Source organism: Mustela nigripes, chromosome X, assembly GCF_022355385.1.
Source record: "Mustela nigripes isolate SB6536 chromosome X, MUSNIG.SB6536, whole genome shotgun sequence".
Lineage (NCBI taxonomy): Eukaryota > Metazoa > Chordata > Mammalia > Carnivora > Mustelidae > Mustela > Mustela nigripes.
In genome coordinates, this window is record NC_081575.1 from 92,673,620 (window position 1) to 92,687,213 (window position 13,594).

General features: G+C 36.1%; 1 protein-coding gene across 1 annotated transcript in view; it reads right to left on the minus strand.

Annotated features, from left to right (window-relative positions):
• The window catches only part of CFAP47 (cilia and flagella associated protein 47), a 531,154-nt gene that overhangs the window by 240,067 nt on the left and 277,493 nt on the right, over window positions 1–13,594 (minus strand). Inside the window, exon 40 of the mRNA XM_059385274.1 lies at window positions 7,900–7,977. Coding sequence (XP_059241257.1) covers window positions 7,900–7,977 — 78 coding nt within the window. The remainder of the gene's footprint in view (window positions 1–7,899; window positions 7,978–13,594) is intronic.

Here is a 13,594-nt window from a genome sequence, read left to right on the forward strand (position 1 = left end):
TTGGTGAGTGCTGTGAAGTGTGTAAACCTGGTGATTCACAGACCTGTACCCCTGGGGATAAAAATATATGTTTATAAAAAATAAAAAATTAAAAAAAAATCTTCAGATAATTTCAGAACTTCATTTTGCTCAATCCTTGCAATATCTTGCCCTTCAGCCATTTTTTCCATAATGAATAGAAAAGCAGAGAAATTTGGGCTTCTTTTTCTTTTTCTTTTCTTTATGTATTTTCTTGGAGAATAGCTAATGAAAGTGCCTTCTGAATAAATCAGAGTTGCCTTATCCTCAAAGAAGACTCTCAAATGTACAAAAATTGAGTTACCTGTGGTAAAGACAGATAGGAAAAAATTGCAGACCTAGAAATGTTATTACCTTGCTCATAAAACTAGTGATTATCATGATTAATTCAGAGATGTCAGAAAATAATTTAATAAAGTAATTTGGTTCAGGTAAATTCTATTTTCCCTGATCAACATTCTTGAGTCTAGAAATTCAGTGATAAACCCAGCTTGTTTACAAAACCAGTATCTTGCTGATCAAAGAAAGAACAGAAAACCAATCCTACCTCACACCTCAGTGTTTGCTAACATTTTCCTAAATGCTCACCAACTGCCGCTGAAGCTATGGCAGAGGGAGCACTTTTAAACCCCTGGTCTTAAAGAAGAAATAGCATCAAAAGCGGTTAAAATTATATATAATACTGTTGATCAAGCAAGGGAATATCTTCTACTAATTTAGTAGTGGGCTGAAGTCAGGGAGTGAAGCCTACTTAGGAGGTGTAAAGGGGTGACATTCCTTTTTTTCTCTGCAGGGATGACCCACAGCTCTTTTCAAACTAAAATGACCAAAATGGTTCTATTCAGAGCATGAATAAATCAGCCCCAAGAATGACTTCCTATTCAAACCTTTTCAGTTAGGGAGGAGAGATCTTTAACATAAGCCTTCATGAAGCTACTCCTGGGCCAGCATTCACAGCTGTGTCCAAATCAAAGAACAAATTTTCTGGTTCAAGACTAATTTTCATGCATCACGGGAAGGAATGTAAGTGGATCAATTTTGAGATACACTCCATCCTCCATGCGCCTAGGGCTTCTTTAAAAAAGGACCCAGTGGTCTCTGGAGGGTAGTAAAAATGGAATACTTGGGGCGCCTGGGTGGCTCACTGGGTTAAAGCCTCTGCCTTCAGTTTGGGTCATGGTCCCTGGGTCCTGGGATTGAGCCCCACATCCGGCTCTCTGCTCAGCAGGGAGCCTGCTTCCCCCACTCTCTCTCTGCCTGCCTCTCTGCCTACTTGTGATCTCTGTCAAGTAAATAAATAAAATCTTTTTTAAAAAATGGAATACTTGCTGTTTTTAGTACATCTTTGGCTCCTGAGCGACTGAGAAGTCTGTAAAGCAAGGTGTACCAACCCAGGATGTAAGGACAGAGTGGATCTGTGAATTCAAATGGGGAAAAATTCCATCTTGACTCCCACTAACTCTTTTTTTTTTAAATATTTTATTTATTTATTTGACAGAGAGATCACAAGTAGGCAGAGAGGCAGGCAGAGAGAGAGAGAGGGAAGCAGGCTCCCCACTGAGCAGAGAGCCCGATGCAGGGCTGGATCCCAGGACGCAGAGATCATGACCTGAGCCGAAGGCAGAGGCTTAACCCACTGAGCCACCCAGGTGCCCCACTCCCACTAACTCTTTTTTTTTTTTTTCCCACTAACTCTTAATAGCAATTTAAATCAAGCCACAGTAGCATTAGCTGTAATATGAAATGGTCACCAAATAATCATGGATATGTTTATATTGCATTTCAATTCTTGTACATATCTTAAGCTATTATTTACAATCATAACTACTTTTAAAGTATGGTAGTTATTATGTCCACCAGTAGATTTTATTGTGTATTATGTTAAGAAGTATATATTTTAACACATTACAATTTTAAAATATTTTTATTATCTACTGGAGTATGAGTTTCCTCTATGCCATAGATTGAATTGCATCACCATTAAATTCATATGTTAAAGCCCCAATTCTCCAAATGACTAATTTTGGAGATAGGGCCTATAAGAAGGTGATCAAGGTTAAATGAGGTCATAAGGGTGGGGCCCTGATACAACAGAATTAGTGTTCTTGTAAGAAAAGCCAGCAGTGAGTTTACTGTTATGCATGCTCAAAGAGGTCAAGTAAGCCCACAGCAAGAAAGCTGCTACCAACAAGTCAAGAGAAGAGGCCTCCAAATGAAAACTATCTTGCCTGTACCTTGATCTTGGACTTCCAAACTCCAGAGCTATGGGAAATAAATTTCTGTTGTTTAGGCCATCATATCCATGTTATTTTGTTACTGCAGCCTGGGAAGATTAAGATACTCTCTAATTCTTATATCTTAGTTTAATATTTATAAAACATTATTCTGTAAAGTAGAATAGGCTTCATCACATTGGCAAAGGCCGTGAAGAAATTAAAAACAGGTATGAAACTCTCCTGTAGAGCAAGAGGATCATGGCAGATTATGACTCTTAGTGCCTACATCTGGCTTCTGAATCACTGTTTTCCTTGGAGATTTGCCTAATTCTAAGTGTCACCAATTATTCAGTGTAGTAAAATGAAATATCTTAAAATCATAGCCATGCAGAATTGAGCTTTTCTGGTTTTTTAGCAAGAATCAAGACTCAGAAAAATATCTGAAAAATATCAGAGACTTCTTTCATTTGGGTGAAAGCTACTCTGGGCCAAGGTACTCTGAGAGACAAGGATAAAAGACAAAGCTCCTAAATTCACAGATTATAGTCTGTCATACTAAGTAAGTCTACAATGAATAATTATAAAGCAGAAGGATAAACACTTCAACACCTTTTCAACTTTCATTCACATTTTCCCACAATCCATATGCATAAGCATATGTCTTATATTTCCCCTTGCCTCTCCCCTCTTCCAATGTTGCAGCAATTCCTTCTTCCCACGCTCCTTTTATACTTACAGGAAACTTCTCCCCTGCTCTAGATTTGGGCCATCAAAATCTTACATTTCCGATCCCAATTTGTATATTATAAAGAACAGCAGAGTATAACATATGCATGAGAAAAACGTGCATAGTACTTCATTATTCTCCTTAAATGTCTTCTCTTTCTAGGTCTGCAATTTTTTTCTAACCATCTTTACCGTATATAGTATAGGTAACTCAGTTTTTCTGGGTTTGAGGGTCTCTTTAAGGATAAGACAACTCTGATTTATTCAAAAGGTCTTTTCATTAGCTATTCCCCAAAAATATATGTAAAGAAAAGAGAAGGGAGATGAAACCCAGGATCTCCATATCTAGAGAGTGATACTCCTTGCCAATGAGCTCACAGAATTTTTTTTTTTTTTTGTACAACATATACTACTAATGCATTCTGCCCTGTACAATTGCCTCCACTTGTGTATGATTTTCTTTTTCTTCTCTACTTGATGGTTGGCTCCTTGAGAACCAGATCTATGACTTATTTATTTGATATGCCTCCAGTACTAAGAGCACTGCTTAAGGGGCCACTTAGTAAGAATTTATTAAATGATAAATAATTCAATGCTGCTGAAAAAATAGCAAGTCATATTACTGTAGGAAATTATTTACATAGTGCTCACTTCTGAACACCATTGACCTATTATTTAATTTTAAATTGTGGCTAAAATCAGTGTCCTATCCTGATCCTTTCTGGTAATCCTTTGGATTTAATTAGAATAAAAAAGTTCTTAGCGGTTCTTGCTTATGCTCATGGATCATGTTCCTGTTAAGTAAAATGTGTGATGAATATAAAGTTTTATCATCCATGTGGTTTCAAATGTGCTGTCTTATGTGTGTCTGTTGCTTAGGAAGAGCAGTTTATATAGGCATTTTAAAAATTTTAAATAGGAGACTTGACTTTTTTTTATGCCACCTGAAAGATAATTTCAGCACTTTACTGCTCATTTGAGAAGAGAATATTTATTATTTGAGGAGATACTGACTGAAGTGATCTGAGAAGGAGTTTCAGTTAGCATATGCTAGGTCATGCTGCAATAACACCATGCATCTCAGTGGATTAAGCATAGCAGTTCACTTCAGGCTCCCAGTACATGTCTCTCCTAGGTGGAGAGGATGGCCTCAAAGATCCTTGGTGAAGAGAAGTCCATTTCTATATATACTTCTTTAACTGTATCAAGGAAAGGGAATGAGAGAAATTGTTCACTGCATCTTAAACCTACCCTTGGAGAAAATATTTTGTACTTTTCCTCACATGCCATTGGCTGATTAAGTTATATATTCATAAATAACTTCAACTGGGTAAGTGTAATGTTACTACATGCCTAAAAAGAATAGAACAGGGATATTTGTTAAGAGCTCTAAAAAGGGATTACTGGTAGTTTATGGAGTAATTTTTTTTAATCTTTTCTTGTTCTCTTATGTTACCTTGCTGATTAGACCTAGAGACCAGAATGGAAGTTACTGAGACAGTGTAATGTTTATTGTATGGTATATTACATACCGAAGTTATTAATCATAGAGGTACTAGATCAGACCTCCATTTTGGTCATGATTCAAAATGCACGTTCTTAAGTTTTATTTGTATCTGGAAATCTATTCAAGACAAACATTTAAGGAGAGCTTTAAGAAAAACAGGGTGTATAATATTGCTAAGTATTATTTTATTAAGACATATTTAAAGATCAAAAGGTCTTATTATGCCAATGAAGCCAGACTGAGGAAATACTAGATAGTTTTGTGCTAGTTGGAATAAAACTCTCTTCTGTGTCCCCTCATGATGGAACCTGTTGATTGCCTATCCCAGTATCCATGGGCCCTTCCCTCCCCTCACTGACAGAACACTCATTTTACTGTGATATGTATGTGGAGAAGGGCCTTTCTTAGTCTTCCTTCCAGCTAGATTTGGCCAACTGGCTACGAGCAGAAGTGCTGTGTGCTATTTCTGGGAAGTTTCCCTAACAGAGAAAGAAAGGGCACACTCTTATTGTGCTTCATCCTTTCTGCTGCCTATGAAGTAGATTGGATTGTTGGAGTTCTGGATACTTTAGCTAATCCTTGCTAAAGTGAATAAAGATTTGCCTGCTACGTGAATTAGAGCCTAGAGGTGTTATACAGCAAGCAGTTAGGACCCCCAAAAAGGAGCCATAATAAGTGCTTCTAATCAATCTCTTAAGAACTGTCGGAAAGACAACCTTTGGGGTAAACTTAAGACTGTTCTATTTCAACCCAAAATATGAATTTGGGGCCATTCAGCTCAGAACAGTGCTGACATGATAAACCAGGGACTATGTCTTTTCCTTAAAAAACTGTAGCCTTTGTCTTTTCAAATCCCACTCTCACCTTTGATCTGCTAGGCAGTCTTCACAGAGGTGCAAAGGAGTAAATCATCAATCCTTTAAACAAAGGGCTCTGAATCATTTTTGGACAGTTAATGTACAGAAGCCTAACTACTCTATAGTAGATCCTATTCTCCCTGACCAATATTCAGTGTCACCATATCTTTATGTTAGTTTTATCACAGGAAGCTTTCAGCAGGGAACTAAGAATGTAAAATATTTTAAGTATGAATGGAAGAGACTATATGAGAAAGAATGATCAATGTTTGAGACCATGATAGACATACTTCTTCAGCGGTACTGCATGCTGAATTGGTAATTATTTTGGATGAGTACTTGAAAAGTGTCCTTTCTAGCCAAAAATTACATTACAAAGGTCTTAATACTTGTTTATTTCCATTATGGTTTAGATTTGAGAAGCATAACATTAAAAAAGATATCTTTACCTATAGCTTCAGTAATTATGCAATTTTGGAGCTAATCAAAAACATTCCAGAATATTACATGAAGAAAAATCATGTTAAAGTTTGGGATAAACTGCATTCTAAACTGCATTCTAAATTAACAAAGTAGACTTGTAGCACCTGGATGGCTTAGTCAGTTCAGCATCTCTTGATTTTGCTCAGCTCACAGTCTCAGGGTCATGAGATTGAGCCCTACACTGGGCTCCATGCTCACCTGGGTGTCTGCTTAGGAAATTCTTTTTCCCTCTCCCCCTGCCCCTTCCCTTGTTCATGCATGCTCCTTCTCTCTCTAAAATAAATAAGTAAATCTTTAAAAAGAGAGAGAAAGCAGACTCAATTTTGCTGTTCATTAAACTGATCCAACTTTGAGTTACTTATTCTCACAGATACCTATAACATTGCTTTGAGATCTGACTCCAGTTTAATATGTGATACTATAAATTATTTGCAATTAATGTGGAAAAACTAATTCAAGGCCATTCAGGAAAAATCTATAATGCCAGACAGCTGCTTAATCAAGAAGGAAGAGATTAAAAAGATAAAGACTTAGTAGAAGTATTTACTGAAGAGTTTTTAGCAATACCAGCACTTCATACTACAAAGAAATTAACATAAATTACCTACAATACCCTATTCTTATGATTAATGATGCTTTATCATTCAAGGCATTAATTAATTATTTTCTTGATGACAGAAAAATGTAAAAGTAAGATTTCGAATGCCTTAGTTAAGTATGTAATTAGCATTCAACAAAACAAATGCTCTGAGATAAAAATGGTGTGCTCCTATAACAACTTTTCTCAAAGACCAACCAATGAAGAAGTCAAGCATAATAAATGTAATCCTTATAACATAATAAAACTATTGGCTTAAATACAATTCACTTTTGGAAAATAAACTATATTCTTTTTAATCTTAGCAAGTTCTGCACAAATCACTTCAAGAGTTTCTGATGACTTCAACACTGGTTATTCCTATGGTTTAAAAGTTGCCAAATCCTTGACTCCTGACACAGTTTTGCATCTAAAAGGATGACACTGTCGTTATCAAGCATTACACAGAGACAAGGGTAGAAAATAAACTAACATAGTAGCTATGAAGTAGTTGTTATAGTAATGGTCAGTATATGCATGCATTTCACTAATACATACTTGCATTATTTTCTTTCTAGCTGATTTTCTTTAACCTTGACAATGTTGTTTTATTCTATTTCACATTGAATAGTTATTTAGTAATTCAAAATAGATCAGAAATATAAAGCAATCTAACTTTTAAAAATTCTGCTTCTCTACTCCAAAGTCAAAGTCTCTTTCTAAACTAAACACGGATCTCATAATGTAGGTAGAGTAAGCCTAAATACAGTTGATCCTCACTATCCACAAATTCTGGTTATTTGCAAATTTGCCTCCTCACTAAAATTGATTTGTAACCCCCAAATCCATACTCACGGAGCTTCCCCTGTTGTTTGTGGACATGTGCAGAGTGGCAAAAAGTTCCAGTCAATGGTCACACAGTTCCCAGCTAAAGTCAACAAAAGTGATGCTAGGCCTTTCTGCTTCAGTTCTCACATAGAGATGACCAGAGGAGGGAGACAGTAGGAGGCAGTACAGAAGAAAAATGTTCAAGAAGCCCCACCTCTGGGGCCAGGTGGACAAGATTTGAAACAATTTGTGGCAGTTTAGTGGGTCAGCCTTATACAAGTCATTTAACATGGATGAACTTTATTTTCTCTATGTAAAAATAAAATCTACCAGGATGGGTTGTTTTTAGGATGTATAATTATCTTCTATGTGATTACATATATTTCTTCTGGGAATAATGGCACAGTATTCATTCACTGAGTGCCACAATTTTATGGAACATAACTATCACAAATAATGAGAATCCACTGTATTTAATCAATTGCATATTTATGCAATTTTCATGCACATAGCCTAGTAACACATGAGAGAACAGAATAACTGAATAATATAAATTTTATATATAATATAAATTAAATATTTCAAATAAACAAAAACTACTGTATAATTAATAACAAGTTCAGTTGAATGCTAATTTCTCAGAATTTTTCCTGAGAAAATTATAAGCATAAATATATTCATATTTACCCATGGTTCATGAATTGTCCAGATTCTGTTAATTGAGATGGCAAAGTGATAAATGTTGAGGATTCCACCAAACTGACACTAAAATAAATGAAAAAAGGATTATTTTGAATTCTACTATAACAAAATTCAAATGACCACAAAACATTCTTTTAAATTTTTTTCCATCATTCATAAAATAGAGAATCAGAATAAATTTCAGTTAAAAAATCTGTATGTTCTCATTCTGCATCTCAAAACATGTATGTTTTTAAAAAGAGAAAGATCAGGGTGCCTGGCTGGTTCAGCTTGTAGAGTATGCAACTCTTGATCTCAGGGTTGTGAATTCAAGCCACATGCTGGATGTAGAGATTACTTAAAAGAAAAAAAAAATCTGGAATTGAAATATGTAAAACATAATATTCTATTATATGGAAAGGCAATATTAATTCTTTTTTTTAAAGATTTATTTATTTATTTGACAGGTAGAGATCACAAGTAGGCAGAGAGGCAGGCAGAGAGAGAGAGTATAGGAAGCAGGCTCCCTGCCAAGCAGAGAGCCCGATGTGGGGCTCCATCCCAGGACCCTGGGATCATGACCTGAGCCGAAGGCAGAGGCTTAACTCACTGAGCCACCCAGGCACCCCGGCAACATTAATTCTTATAGCAAAGAAATTTAGAACATAAATCACTGCCCAATTATATTCTAGAAATGGAATCATATACTGGTCTCAATGTATTGTCAGAGCTGTACACATTTCCTTTTTAATCTTATTTCAAAAAAGAAAAATAATTCTTTCAGGACTGTATATAAGATATGGATACAGAGTTAATCAGTGCATTAGTAATTATGCCATCTTCAGGAATTATTTAGCAATTCAGTCTGTCTTATAAGATAATGCTCATTCATTCAGGAAACAGTTACAGAGACTCCATTATGTGTTATATGTGGGACTGGGTGCTAGAAATACAAGCATGAATCTATTATCCTCTCTACCTTAGGTTGCCCACATTATAGTGGAGGACAGTGTGGAAATGATAAATGATCCTCTAGATATGGATGAAAGATGTCACAAAGAGTCATGCCAGGATGCCTAATTCTATCTTCAGAGTTGAAGAGAATCTGTATAATATTAAGAATCGATTTATTCAAGCTTGATTTTGTAGGGGCCAAATATGGGTTGCACCCAGATGGGCCACATTGGTGTGAAGATTATTTTGAGTTAAAAGCAATAAAAAACTAGCAGATTCAGGTCAATCTCTTCCTCCTCCTCTCAACTTAGTAATATTTTCATTGGAAAAGAAATCTATCCAGGAAAAGAGCTATTAACAGAGATTTCTCTTTACCTAAGAAATATATCTCCGTAATAGGACAACCTCTATGTTCCAGACACCTCCTCTCACTTTCTTGCTAATTGTCTTCCTCCCCTTTGTATCCTTATACCCCTGTCTCCCTTCTTAGCACATGTAAGTCTCATGTTGCTTCATTATCTTTGGCATTTCACGTGTGTGTGTGTATTCCCCTCATGTAAGAAACTAAATTTGATTTTCTTCTGTTAATCTGTCTCAGCCAACTTGATTCTCAGTTTAGCTAAAAGGGCCTTGAAGACCAGAGAAATTTCTTCCTTCCCCAAAAAGTCATGAAAATAAACCTTTATTATGTAATAGTTATTAATTTCATAATATAAACATTATAATAAAAAACAGATCAAGAATAAAATTCATCTAATGTTTTAGTATTGAAACACAAACACACATACAACTGCGCACAAAACTAAAATGCAACACATTCATACATCTTAATGTTTCAATGTTGAAGGGGTTCAGGATAGCCTCTGCTCCCAGTATGTGTCACTTTGGCATATGGATTATTTTAAGCTGAAGGCAATCAAGACCCTGCGGACTCAAAAGAAACTTTTGCTTCTCCCTTAATTCTAAAGAAGAATCTATATTGGGGGTTTTTCCCAGAATAAGGGTTATTAGCAGAAATAAATTTTAACTGAGTGACCCATCTGTATGACAGGGCAAATGTCTAATTATCAAACATCTGCTTTTCTTTTTTTTTTTTTTTCTTAAAGATCATTTATTTGAGAGAGAGAGAACACAATAGAGGGGAAGTGGAAGGGAGAAGCAGGTTCCCCTCTGAACAAGGAGCCTAACACGGGACTTGATCCCAGGACCCTGGAATCAGGACCTGAGTTGAAGGCAGACGCTTAAACAGCTAAGCCATCCAGGGGCCCCAAACATCTGTTTGTCTGTTCCCCCTGTGAGGTGCATTCCTCTCCTCTAAAATCCCAGACTCCTACCCCGTCTCCTTAGTTCAATATGACATCTAGATCTCATTTTGCTTGTCTCTGGAATTTCCTTGTCTGGGTGGATTCCCCATACTTATACTATTAAATTTGATTTTCTCCTGTTAATCTGTTTCATATCAATGTTATTCTTCGTCCAGGTAGAAGGACCCTTAAAAGGGATAGGAATTCTTGATCACTGACAACGTTAATGTCATTTTCTGTCCTTTTAAGTTGGTAGTAGTGAGAGTTTCGTATAAGGATTGTAAGGAATTATATTAATATTAAATACTAAAAATTATTAAACAGACAAAATGAACTATAGGAAAATGTAAACTATGAACTATGTAAGACATGTACCAGACTACCAGATTTTCTTATATCATTTTAAAGTTATAGTTAAGCAAATGTAGGAAGAACTCCTCTCTGGAGGGTAATTTCAATTTAAATTAAGACACTAAGTCCTCATTGAAATCTCATAAAAGTATGAGGCAGAAAAAAAATGTATAATTTTTTTATATTTCTATAAATCCAAGGTGAATCATCAGGGCAATTTATTTGGGTCGTAATTTGTTCTGGCTAAAAAACAGTTACAAGGATAATACAATTTTACACACAAATAAAAAGACTAAACCAATAAGGTAAATATTAGGTATTTTGCATACTGTGCATGTACCATTTTGAGATAAAATAGCATTTGAAAGGTCCCTGCTTAATTAGATTGAAGATGTTCTCCTTAAAATAGAAATATTACTTATAAAAATGAAATACAAACTGCCACTAAAATGGAAAAAATTCTATTTGATTACTGTAGTTTCTAAATTGGCAGCTTTCACACTTCAGTGTGTATGATAAACATCTGCAGTGCTTAGTCAAAATGAATATCCCCAAATTCTATCTGCATGAATTCTGACTTAGTTAAGTCTGGCAACGGTTCCAGAACTTTCTATTTAAAACAAGCTCTCCAGCGTGCCTGGGTGGCTCAGTTGGTTGGCGACTGCCTTCGGCTCAGGTCATGATCCCAGAGTCTGGGGATCGAGTCCCACATCGGGGTCCCAGCTCCATGGGAAGTCTGCTTCTCCCTCTGACTTTCTTCCTTCTCATGCTCTCTCTTTTTCTCTCTCTCTCTCTCAAATAAATAAAATCTTAAAAAAACAAAAACAAAAACACAAGCAAGCTCTCCAGATGCTTTTTAAAGAGCTTATATACAGATTAAACTTTGAACAATCTTGACTTAGACCAGCAATGCTCTAATATTAATGTACCAAAAAATCCTCTGGAGATGTCAAATGCAGATTCTGACTCAAATGGATTGCTGTGGGCCTGAGAATCTGTCCAACAAGCTCCCAGATGATGCTGATTTTGCTGGTTCAAGGATCATACTTTGAGAAGGAAGAGTCTAATCTAAAACACAAACTATTTTTCAAATAATAAAACGAGGTTACCAGGAAAAGAAAGGCAAGGAATGGCAGAGTAAGAATCATCGCACATTCACTACCCTATAAAAGCAATAAAAAACACTAGGAAAGATTGTAAAAATTAAATTTTCAGAGCTCTGGTTAATTAACGAAAGGCTTGCAACAATTTGAGTAGTGTTTATTTAAAAATAAACTGCCACACCTTGATGAGAACAGCAGAGTTTGTGGTCTTGTAACTTTTATTATGCTGTAACTCCCATCTTTCCACTGCTCTGGTAGTAGCTTTGAAAATCAGCAGCCTTGCAACTAAGGTAGTTGTAAAATCTGGCAGGCTTCCAGCCACATGAGGGCACAGACTGAGGCTGGAGCTCATTAAAAAAAGTCCCATTCCTGAGCATTGTTACTTTTTCATGGGTCTCACAGCTCCCTCGAAAAATTGAGTTTGCAAGGTGTTGTCTTTACTGACCTGACTCAAAGGGAAACAGCAATATCCAGGATTTTGCTGAAAACAATCAGTAGCAGTTGTACCTGAGATTCCTATAGCAGCTGGATCAAACAAGAGCTTGTCAAAACATCAAAGGAAGATGTGGGGAACAAGAGGCTTATATGAGGGGCTGAAGTAGCGTGCTAGATCCCCAAACTCTGCGAAAGGTCTTCAACACTGTCTACGAGAGACAACCATGTCCCACCAAATAAAGAATACTAATAAAGAGATAAGTTATTCAAAAGAACCAATTACAAATTTTGGACGGAAGAAGTACGATACATGAAATAAAAAATCAACAGAGGGACTGAACAGCAGGTTTGCAGCGGCAAAATGGGCCAGATGGAATGATTATCTCTAAAGGACAAAAAGAGAAAATAATGACAAAAAATTAACACAGCCTCGGAAAACTGTGAGATACCATTAAGCACACAAATACAAGCTTCATCAGAATCCTGAAAAGATAAGAAAGAAGCAGCAAGAAAATGCAAAGAAATAAATGATGAACAATTCCCATGCTTGAACAGAAATATTAATTTACACAACGAAGAAGTCAAAAAAATTTTATTCAAGGCAATCCAAAACTAGAAAATAATAGTCAGCCTGTTAGTAAGCCAAGGCACAGTTAGCAACAAGAAAAAATTGACCAACATCTATGTCACTCTGCAGTAAAATTAAACAGCAGAGTTCCCAGCTGAAACCCCAGAGGTCAGAAGGCAATGACATTACATATATATTTTTTTTCCTGTGCAAACTTTTAAATTCTACTTTCTGACTTTAATGAAAAGAGTGAGACAATAAATACAAAACTGTTTTAGGGGCTTATAATGTGTAAAGATGTAATGGGTATAACAGAAATAGCACTAACAAGGGGCTATGAAAAGGTGATATACAGCAGCAAAATTTCTGAATTACATTGAAATTAGGTTGGTAATAATCTGAGCTACATTAATTTAGGATGCTAATTATAATCTCCAGGGTAACAAAGAAAATAAGAAAAATAAGTTAGGAGATAGAAAAAGGAATAAAAAATTTATTAAAAGGAAATATACAATATAAAACCAAGAAGTAACAGAGAAATAGAGGAACAAAGACATAAGACATAGAAAACAGGTACCCAGGGGCACCTGGGTGGCTTAGTCATTAAGCGCCTACCAGGGTCCTGGGACTGGGCCCCACATAGGGCTCCCTGCTCAGAGGGAAGCCTGCTTTTGCTTCTCCCTCGCCCATTCCCCCTTCTTGTGTTCCCTCGCTCACTGTGTCTCTCTCTGTGAAAGAAAGAAAGAAAGAAAGAAAGAAAGAAAGAAAGAAAGAAAGAGAGAGAGAAAAAAGAAAGAAAGAAAGAGCGAGCAGGCAAGCGAGAGAGAAGGAGGGAGGGAAGAAGGAAGAAAGAAAACAGGTACCCAAATGGCACATATAAATCCTACTGTATCAAAGATGAAGCGAACTTTAAATGGATTAAACATTCCATTCAAAAGGCAGAGGCAGACAAAAGGAATACGAACAGATTAGGAAAAAATCTAACA